Source organism: Neomonachus schauinslandi, chromosome 7 (genome assembly GCF_002201575.2).
Source record: "Neomonachus schauinslandi chromosome 7, ASM220157v2, whole genome shotgun sequence".
In the NCBI taxonomy this organism is placed as follows: domain Eukaryota; kingdom Metazoa; phylum Chordata; class Mammalia; order Carnivora; family Phocidae; genus Neomonachus; species Neomonachus schauinslandi.
The window spans coordinates 315,297-325,667 of NC_058409.1; the positions used below are offsets into that span (position 1 = coordinate 315,297).

The following is a 10,371-nucleotide window of genomic DNA, read 5'->3' on the forward strand; positions in this document are numbered from 1 at the left end:
GCACACACACCCCCGGACATGCACACCACATGCACACCCCCGCACACGCACACCCCTGCACACACGCACGCCACACACACACACACACCGCACGCACACACGCAGGTCACAGCACACGCACACACGCACACCCCCGCACATGCACGCACACCCCCGCACACGCGCACCACATGCACACCCCCACACATGCACGTACACCCCAGCACATGCACACACGCACACCCTCGCGCACACCCCCGCACACGCACCGCATGCACACACGCACACCACACTCAGCTCAGGCAGGTGCCCCCCTCCCCCCAGCCCTTCGGTACCTGGGCAGGTATTTTGAGTGAGTGTCAGCTGCTGGAAGGTCTGGAACTCTGGCACCTGTAGCTCGTCCCGTTTTCGTCTCTCTTCTATCTGGAATGGCTGGAGGCTTGGAAAGTCTTTCCAGAGAAGAAAACAGAGAAGCTGATTTGTCATGCAGCCAGTGGGCCATGGTCGGAGAGCAGCCCCGGGCTCCCGTGCAGGCGACCATCCCCGGACACGGGTGCTGAACCTGGGCAGCACTGTGCGTGCTGGGTGTCTACGGGGTCTATGGGGTCCCGCACCCCACACAAAAGGTGCACACACGCAGCCTGCAGTCAGCGAGAGCACGCACACGCTTGTTCCGGGCGGGGACGGGGCCCAAACCCAGGGTCCCGAGGGAAAGGGGGAAGGGGCTGTAGGGATGCTGCTCACACCGCACAGAGCCCACTGCCCTTCAGGAGCAGACATGTCCACGGCACGGAGGCTACGGGCCTGAGCTCTGTGGCCGCAGCGTGGGGAGGGAGGAGGCGAGAAAACACCACCACTGAGCCCCAGGTCCGCCCTGTGCGACACAGACCCGCGACCTGGGGCTGCAAGCTAGACCGTCCCAGCACCCGCTCCTCCTCCCCAGCCTGACTTCTGGGAGGATCCGCGCTCACTTGTGGACGGGCCACCTGGGCAGCACAGCGACGGATTCCTGTCAGACGTCTCTGGTCGAGGGGGGTGGCAACGTTAACCTCTCACATGCTCTCTGGCCAGAGTCAGGGAGGAGGCCAGACAGGGTGCAGGGCTAACACCGGGCTGCAGGGAGGGGTGGAGGGACGGGCCTGCCTCTGCCCAGTGGCAACCTTCCACCCAGTTCTGGAACCATTACTCACCCAAGTACGAGACCTGGGTCACCTCCTTCCCTTGGAGGTCCTGCAACTCGGGGACCCGGGGTTCGTTCTCCTCTCCCTGGGAGAGATCCAGCTGGGTGGCTGGGTCGTCTGTTCACAAAGGGGAGGACACACACCCATGAGCCGTGGGTGCCCACAGGAAACCTGGGCAGGTGGAGGGCGGGGACCCCACACAGGTCCAGAAGACAGAGCTGGAGGCTCGCACACCGGGGCACGGCCCCACGGGGGCCCGGCAGGCCTCCTGAGAGCAAGCAGGGAGGGGACAGGATCTCAGAGATGGAGGGGGGTTAGGGCGTCTCCTCCAGGACCATCAGGCGAACAGAAGCAAACGAGCACAGCCCACCAACCACAGAACCAGGCGCATGGAAAGCTGTTACACTAGGGTTAGCAGGCAAAGCGGCCAGGTAGGCCTGATGTATGTGCAGGGTCGGGGGGGACAGCGAGGCAGATGCGGGCCCCACCCTTCTCTGGTTTCAGGACACAGGGGACGAAGCCTTACTTGGAGGCAGCGAGACGCCACAGTCCTCCCCGATGATGAACTCGCCATAGAAGCCAGTCTGCGCGGGGTCTAGAAGGGACCAGTCCTCTTGCGAGAAGCAGAAGATCATGTCCTTGAAGGGGGAGACCCGGTTCTGAAACCACAGGAGAACAGCAGGGACGGCCTCAGTCCTGGACCGAGCCAGGCAGGCGAGCTCCGAGCACGCGGAGGGCCAGGGGCCCCGCAAGGCGAGCGAGAAGGGCTGCCCGGAGCCCACGCGGCCTCCCTCGCTCCAGCCCGACATCCTCTCCTGCCGCTCGGGTCTGGCAGGTAGGGATCCCCACACGGTCTGCTGCTGCCTGTCCCCGCGGGGAGGCGTCTCGCGGTCGGGGGCGCTGGTGACTGCTACAGGGGCCGCACGGGGTTACTACTGCGAGGACACGTTTCGGAGGCTTTGAGTCATGGACCCCGGGAATGTGTCAAAATTCCTTTTAATCTAGAATATGGGGCGCCGGGGCAGCTCAGTTGGTGAGGCGTCTGCCTTGGGCTCAGGTCATGACCCCGGGGTCCTGGGATCGAGCCCCGCGTCGGGCTCCCTGCTCTCCCTCTGCCTGTCATGAATAAATGCATAAAAAGAGACCATGAAGGCGTTTCCATATAACAACACGAAGTGGGGGTCTCGCGCTTCCTGTGAACAGCGATTTGGCGAACAGACTGACGGTAACAGTAAATGCCATTCAAAAATGATTCATTTTGTCTGTAATAAATAACCTGGGAGCTTGTGTCTGAGAGAACGTTTCGGAGAAGTGAAACGTGGAAGCAGCGCGGTCTCGCTGACACTTCTGTCCGGACAGAAGCACAGAAATGCTGATTTCCACAGGCAGTGACCGCGTATCCACCTGCCCAACCAGCCAAGGATTTCTGCAAAGGCTTCCAATCACAAAGCACTTAAAATTCCAATTTGCACTGACAAAATGGTTAGCCCTGTTCAAAATGAAATCTGGAGGGAAGAATGCAGCCTATATGAACATCTGCTTTAAAACAAGGAAAAAGAATTCCCGGTGTTCTCAACGCATGTCCTTGCATCCACCTCGATTTCTGGAAGGTCAGCGTCCGTGCCACCCGGGTGCGTTGGGGGCCCGGGCCGGGAAGGAGGGTTTTCTCAGTCAATACTGTCTGGCCCCTTTGGACTCCTACTCCCTCACGTGCACACCTGATGTACCCAGTGAGCACGTCTGTCAGGCGCATCCTCCCGCCCTCACTTAGGTGCTCGGGCTCCGTCCCCGGATCACCGCGGAACCACAGGCGTGTGCGCCAGCCCAGGGGGCCTGCCTGCCTCCGCTGCAGGGCGGGCGCCCCTGGCCCCGACTGCTGGGCCTCGGACGGCCCCACGCAGCTAAGAGCGACTCGGCCACCACGTCCACAGAGCCACGGCGGGCAGACTGCACTGCAGGACCCCAGAAACCGCACCCGGGTCCGGTGACCTCATCCCGTGTTGTGTGAATTATGAAACAGTCTTCCCTTTCCAAGGAGAAAAATCACAGAGGTGCAGAGGTGCCGCGACGTGCAGGTAGGATGGGGAACCGCTGGGTTAACCTCCTAACGGGGCCCCCAGAAGCCCTGCTGGACATAAGTTTGTTTTTACACACCCAGCATCAGGGATCCCAGTGAAATTCGACCGTCTTAGCTTCGCACGTACTGGGTTTTGTTTCCGGGCTTTTTTTGGCCCAGGAGCATCTGAAGTGTCCCGCACCCCTGCGTCCTTGAGAATTTGGGAAACAGGTCCTCATGCACGCTGAGCAGAAACGCACGTCTGTGGGCCCCGGGGAAGACGTAAGGGGCACGCCCACCGTTCCTGGGCGGTTCAGAGACGCAGGAGGGAGCGCGCGGAGCACGCCGCGGGCGGAACCACTGAGCTTCCCCCGCACGCTTCTCCCCCGCGTCTGACGGCGCACCCTGAGCACGCACCGTCTCCCGCGCTGGCTCTGGTGCGAGACCGTTCCTCACCACGTACACCGTGGTACTGATAGCGCCACAACACACGCACGTACGTGTACAACCAGGGGCACTCACAGCCTCGGTCTGGGGTCGGCGGGGTCTCGTCTGCGCCCCGCGCGCGCGACCACTGCCTGCCTCGGGGGCCCCACCAGATCTGGGGTCGGCGAGGGTCTCGTCTGCGCCCCGCGCGCACCCACCCCACCCGCAGGCCTCGCAGAGGGAGGCCGCCCCGGGGCCCGGAGCTGCGTGGTCACTGCCTGCCTCGCGGGCCCCACCAGATCTGGGGTCGGCGGGGGTCTCGTCTGCGCCCCACGCGCGCCCACCCCACCCGCAGGCCTCGCAGAGGGAGGCCGCCTCGGGGCCCGGAGCTGCGCGCCCACCCCACCCGCAGGCCTCGCGGAGGGAGGCCGCCCCGGGGCCCGGAGCTGCGTGGTCACTGCCTGCCTCGGGGGCCCCACCAGATCGGGGTCGGCGGGGGTCTCGTCTGCACCCCGCGCGCGCCCACTGCCTGCCTCGGGGGCCCCACCAGATCTGGGGTCGGCGGGGGTCTCGTCTGCACCCCGCGCGCGCCCACTGCCTGCCTCGGGGGCCCCACCAGATCGGACCGCACGCTCCGCAGCGCTGAAGCCCCGTCGGCTCGCCCTCCCGTTCAGCTGCGTTCCCGGCACGCGTCCAATCCACGGACTGCACTGAGGCGTCACTCGGAGCGCAGCGGACCCACCCATTCTTCCAGTGCTCCCCAACAGTCCGCGGCTACGGAGCGGCTCCGCAAGCTCTCGGGGCCTCCCCATCCGTGCGCAGGGGGCTCCAGGGACACACGCAGCGCTGCGCACCTGCTTGTCTCCCCACCGTGCGCCGCGTTCTGCAGCTCCAGTGACCTGGTGCTCAGCGGTCCGACCGAGGACCACCCTGCTCTCTCCCCAAGAACCTGTCCTCCGGCTTACTAGCCAGTCTGCGTCTGTCTGCTTTGAAGACTTCTCTGTTCTCTTGGCCTGTTTTTCTATTGTCTAATGGCTCCTTTTTCTGTTTTGTTTTTTAAACCAGCTCGTTTAAAATTGTGGATATACTTCACTCTTATTTTAAGTTTAAAATAAAAGCATAATGTTATTTTAATTCTAAAATTAAAAAAATTCCGATCACTTTATGGTGGGAAAAAAAAAATCGGTAACGTTAGCGGTATAGGATGAACTGCAGGAAAACGCTGAACACATCAGCACAGAGATAATTCTGATAAGAGAACTTGGAAGTAAACATGCGGTTTTGGAACAAAACAGACCCACACAGAAGAAGCAGTCATGACACAGGATTGAACAGATAAAACTTAACCTACGTGAAAAAGCCAAATCCTAATCAGTGCGGAAAGGGAAAACATAATTTCTATCCAACATATTTGATAGAGTTGGTTGACTAGAAGTAAAACGACATCCTCATCCTTGATTAAATTAATATAAAAATATAAAACCCTTAGGGGCACCTGGCAGGCCCAGTCGGTGGACTCTCAGCCCATGTTGGGTGTACCCCTCGCTTGAAACAAATTAAAAAACAAAACAAACCCCCCAAAAGCCTTAAAGTACCAAAAGGGGGAAAAATGGCTTTTGGGGAATAAAAACGAAGACCATACAGAGAAATAATGGGCAGACACCTGAAACTTAGAAACATGCACAGTAATGATGCAGCCTGAACGCGATTAAGACACAGGTGCACCCGGAATGAACGGGAAGGGGGCTGAGACTCTACCGAGCGCCTGTCACACAATCAGAGAGCCTTTCGTACCTGTGAAAGAGAGAGGGAAGCCAGTTCACCTTGACTCGTACACGAACACACGGCTAGGAGACCGACATGTCCTCACCGACGCAGACTGGAAGGCAGGTGAGATGTGCCAGCCATCTCTGACCATCCAGCAGGGGCTGGGAACTGCCGGCAGGAGCCCATGACCCTGGACTTATACCCTGAGAACCTCTGTCCCCTTGCTCTGCCCTGGGGGGAGGGGCTTTCACCGCCGCTGGACTCTGCTCGCCTGGGCTGCCCTGCACCAGCCGGGAGTCCCCTCCATCCGCCGGGGTCGCCTCCACCTGCCGGGGTCACCTGCACTTGCCAGGGCTGCCCTCCACCCACTGGGGTCACCTGCACCAGCTGGGGTCACCTCTGCTCGCCTGGGCTGCCCTGCACCAGCTGGGGTTCCCCTCCATCCGCTGGGGTCGCCTCCACCTGCCGGGGTCACCTGCACCTGCCGGGGCTTCCCTCCACCCGCGGGGGTCCCCCTCCACCCTCTGGGGTCACCCTGCGTCAGCCGGGGTCACCTCTGCTCGCCGGGGCTGCCCTCCACCCGCTGGGGTCACCTCTGCTCGCTGGGGCTGCCCTCCACCCGCTGGGGTCACCTGCACCAGCCGGGGTCACCTCTGCTCGCCCAGCCTGCCCTCTACCCCCTGGGGCCCCCCTCCCCCCCCTGGGGTCACCTTGCACCAGCCGGGGTCACCTCTGCTCGCCTGGGCTGCCCTGCACCAGCCGGGGTTCCCCTCCATCCGCTGGGGTCACCTCCACCTGCCGGGGCTCCCCTCCACCCTCTGGGGTCACCCTGCACCAGCCGGGGTCCCCCTCTACCCTCCGGGGTCACCCTGTAGCAGCCGGGGTCCCCCTCCTTCCGATCCACTCATCCCACATCTGATTGGGTCCCCCCACTTTCGGAGGACCTTGACCCCAGGACTCTCCCCGGATTTTCCGGGGGCCTCTGGGGACTCTCCCTGGTGCACTGATGACCTCCCCTGCAGGTGACTCCTGGGTGAGGACCCGAAGCCTGGGAGGGAACCTGCCACATGGCCCCTGCCCACAAGGATGATGGGTGTCCCCTCCCGCACTTCGGGGGGACCCCTCCCTCCCTTCCTTCCCCCTGCAGCCCTGAGGCAGCCGAGCACCCGTTCTCCCCAGACGACTGAAGGCCTCCGGCCAGGGTGGCTCTGCGGGGTGGTCTGAAGGTGTGAGGGTGCACAGGTGGGCTGTGGGCACCTGGGGGGTCGGGACCCCTTTCCCCGGCTCTCCCGCTCGGCCCCCCGAGTCTCCGTTCCCGGTGTGCAGAGCAGGTGGTTCACGGCCGGTGGGGACCCTGTCCGGAGCGGGCTGATCCCAGCCGCCTGGCTCCATCCTCCCGGGCCCCTTGTCCCCTTGTCCTACCTTCATCCACCGCAAACCCGGTCCTTCACCTGCCTGGTTTTCGGGGAAACCCACCACAGCTCTCCCGACTCCCTCCCTTCTTAGCACTGCTGCCCTCAATACTCATACCCCTCATTCTTGGTTCCCTTTCTTTAATCTGTTAGTCGGTCTCATCTCGATTCCACCAATTCCATATGGGAAGGACTGTGCCATCGGAGGGGCCCCTCTCCCTAAATCCCATGGCCCTGGCCACCCAGGAATGTCACCCAAACGACCAAACCACACTCTGGTCCGTAAGTGCACCCCTGCTGGACGGACCAGCCCCCCTTCAGCAGGAAGCAGCTACCGTCACCTCCACCCAATGCCACAGATCTGTCCTTGTCCATCTGTCCGGGGTGGGGGGCAGAGGCCACCTTCAGAAGCCTGAGTAGGACAGGCTCATCGGGCAGCCCAGCTCAGAACAGCCACAGGCCAGAGCGGACCAACAGGCCACTTACCACCGAGCACAAAAAAGGAAGCATTCCCTATGTCCCCAAACCTCCTCACCTTCCCCCTGCACCACAGCCCCCGACCACCTCCTGGCACACGGTCTCTGCTCTGCCGTCCAGCCCCGCTCCCTGGCACTGTAATCAATAACCCTGTATCTGCTCTCAAACACCTGAACCACCACCTCGCTGGATCCTCCCAATCACAGGAAAGCCTTGAGATCTTCTGGAAAGATGTTATCCTGGTAAGTAAAATTAACACGGTTGCTGGCCAGCAAGCCAACCTACAAATATCAGCTGTATGGGAACAATAACTGGAAGATGAAATTAAAAACAAAACAAAACAGACCACTTACAACATCAAAACCACGGACTTCCTAAGGAAAATGAATACAAACTCCGTATGCTGCCCGAACACGGAAGCGTTGAACACGATTCTAGACTGTTACAATGTCAGTTCGCCCCATAACGACCTGTAGATTCTAGGCGATCCCGCACAAAAGCCCCACAGGGCATTTTTGAAAAAACTGATGTACTAATTCTGAAACTCATATGGACTAGCAAAGCACTTAGAGCAGCGGAAGGAATTCTGAAAACAAAGAATCAAACGGGAGGACCCCACGACCCCGCTGCAAACCTTACTATGAAGTTATGGTGGTTTGGCGCAAAGGATCAAAGCACTTATCAACCACGGTGCCTCCCAGAAGCTCAGATGTACGTGGACAACTGATTTTTGACAAAGGTATCAGGGCCACTCAGTGGAGGAAAGGAAAAAAATTTTTTTAAAGATTTTATTTATTTATTTGACAGAGAGAGACACAGCGAGAGAGGGAACACAAGCAGGAGGAACTGCAGAGGGAGAGGGAGAAGCAGGCTTCCCGCCGAGCAGGGAGCCCGATGCGGGGCTCGATCCCAGGACCCTGGGATCATGACCTGAGCCGCAGGCAGACGCTTAAATGACTGAGCCACCCAGGCACCCCAGGAAAATCTTTTATATATCAGGATAAAAAAATAACCCCACAACTCGTATCAAACACACAAAAAATAACCTGAAATGAATCAAAAACCCAAATGTAACAACCCACAACTCTAAAACTTCCAGAAGAAAATTCTTTTTGACTTTGGGGTAGACAAAGATTTCTTGAATGATGAAAGAAAGAAGTCGATAAACTTGAGCTCGTGACAATTAAACACGTCTGACCTTCCAAAGACACCATTAAAACAAGGAAAAGGCAAACCACAGGCTTCCAGGACGTGTATCGGACAAACGACTCTCATCCAGAATACATGATTTGTATAAAGTTCTTAAAACACGGCCAGAAGGGCGCCCGGCTGGCTGAGTGGTAGAGGGTGAGTGCTGACCTCAGGGTCATGAGTTTGAGCCCCACGCTGGGTGTAGAACTTACTTAAACCTACATGGTAGACAAGGAACCCAGTCAGTACACAGGCTATCTGGACGCTTCACAGAGCACAGAGAGGAATGATTCACAAGCACATGGAAGGGTGATACGCTTCGTGAGTCAACACGGAAATGCAAACTAAAACTGTAACGGTTACTTTAATGGCCAAATGCATACTTTGTCAAGAACAGCAGGAAACGGGGAAGATGGGCATTCCCTAGGTGGGAGTGCAGGGGTGAGTCCCCAGGGAAAACAGCCGTCCTCTCTGGCATCATCGATCACACCCTTACCCTCCGACAACTTCACACCCAGGAGAAATAAAAACATACATCTGCAGACAGACATACAAACGTTCCAGAAGTTCCTTCGTAACAGTCAACAATGGAAGTGAGCGAAATGCCCGTGGATGGGCTGTCACCACCCACGGATGCCACTCGGTGATGAACGGGCACGCGTGAGTAATGCCTGGGTCCCCGGGCTGGGTAAGAGGACGCATACCGTATGAGTCCGTTTAGTGCAATTCCAGGAGAGAAGCTCCCGTTCGGTGGCGGTGGAGAGAGGCCCGGGCGTGAGGGCCCGGCTCCACCGCGCACGGGCGCCAGGGTGCCTCTGGGGGGACGCAGAGATGCTCCCCATGCTCACGGGGGCGACCAGCACTGCAGTGCACACACTTGTCAAACACTCTGCAAGCCGAACGCTGAAACAGGTGCACCGTGTGCAAATTACAGCCCCAAATTAGACTGTTTTTTTAAAGTAGGCTCCATGCCCAGGGTGGAGCCCAACGTGGGGCTTGAAGTCACGACCCTGAGATCGAGACCCCCAGCTGAGATCCAGAGTCGGCCGCTGAACGCACGGAGCCCCCCAGGCGCTCCTCAAAATTAGATTTAAGTAAGTACAAACACAGAGCATTTTCCACCGTCATCCGGCGAAAATGAGAAAACGCTCACGTAAAACCACACGTGTGTGATGATCACTATACGCACCGCCGGTGTGAGGCGTCAGCCCCCCGAGACCCGTCCTCCGTGGGCGTGCGTGCATCTCCTGCAGAGCTCCCCACGGCTCAGCGAGGGCCAGTCTTCACCCGTCAGGACGGTCCCGGCCACGACGCACCGGGAAGGACGCTGGAGGAGGCCGTGCGGGGCCGCACAGGGTGCACGGAGCGGACCCCAAAGGGCCACCATCCCCAAACATGCCGCTGTGGCGTCGGGACTTTCCAGCTGACGGACACCGAGGAAGGACACCGTGGAGAAGGCGCTCTGCTCGCCCGTCTCTGCCTAAAGCCAGCACGGTTCCTCCTGGACGAGGCCCCCTCGCCTCTCCCCTGCCTGGAAGGGCCAATGGGCCCGTGGCCCCCAGAGAGGGCAGCACCCTGGCCGGCCTGGAGACGGCATGACAAACGTCACTGAGCAGACCTTAGTGTCCGTCACCGTCCACAGACGTGGGCCTTCCCACGCTTTACCAACCCTGAGCGCGTCCGGAGCTCGCTCCTGCTTTCTCCTGAACGCACCGCGCCGGCCAATGCTCTGTGGACGTGACCGCCCGCTTGGGGCCCCCCCGGCGCGTCCGCGAGACTCCGCGCACGGACACGCACGCACGGCCCCCTTCTCTCCCGCATGCGCACACGCGCATGCACGCAGGGCCCCCTTCTGTCCCGCACGCACGGCCCTTCTCTCCCG

General features: G+C 59.8%; 1 protein-coding gene across 1 annotated transcript in view; it reads right to left on the reverse strand.

Annotated features, from left to right (window-relative positions):
- Nucleotides 1–10,371, reverse strand: part of ZNF496 (zinc finger protein 496) — a 25,343-nt gene that overhangs the window by 4,608 nt on the left and 10,364 nt on the right. The window contains exons 6-8 of the mRNA XM_044916867.1: nt 1,687–1,819; nt 1,170–1,277; nt 315–428 (exon numbers count right to left, since the gene is read on the reverse strand). Of these exons, the coding sequence (XP_044772802.1) occupies nt 315–428; nt 1,170–1,277; nt 1,687–1,819 (355 nt within the window). The remainder of the gene's footprint in view (nt 1–314; nt 429–1,169; nt 1,278–1,686; nt 1,820–10,371) is intronic.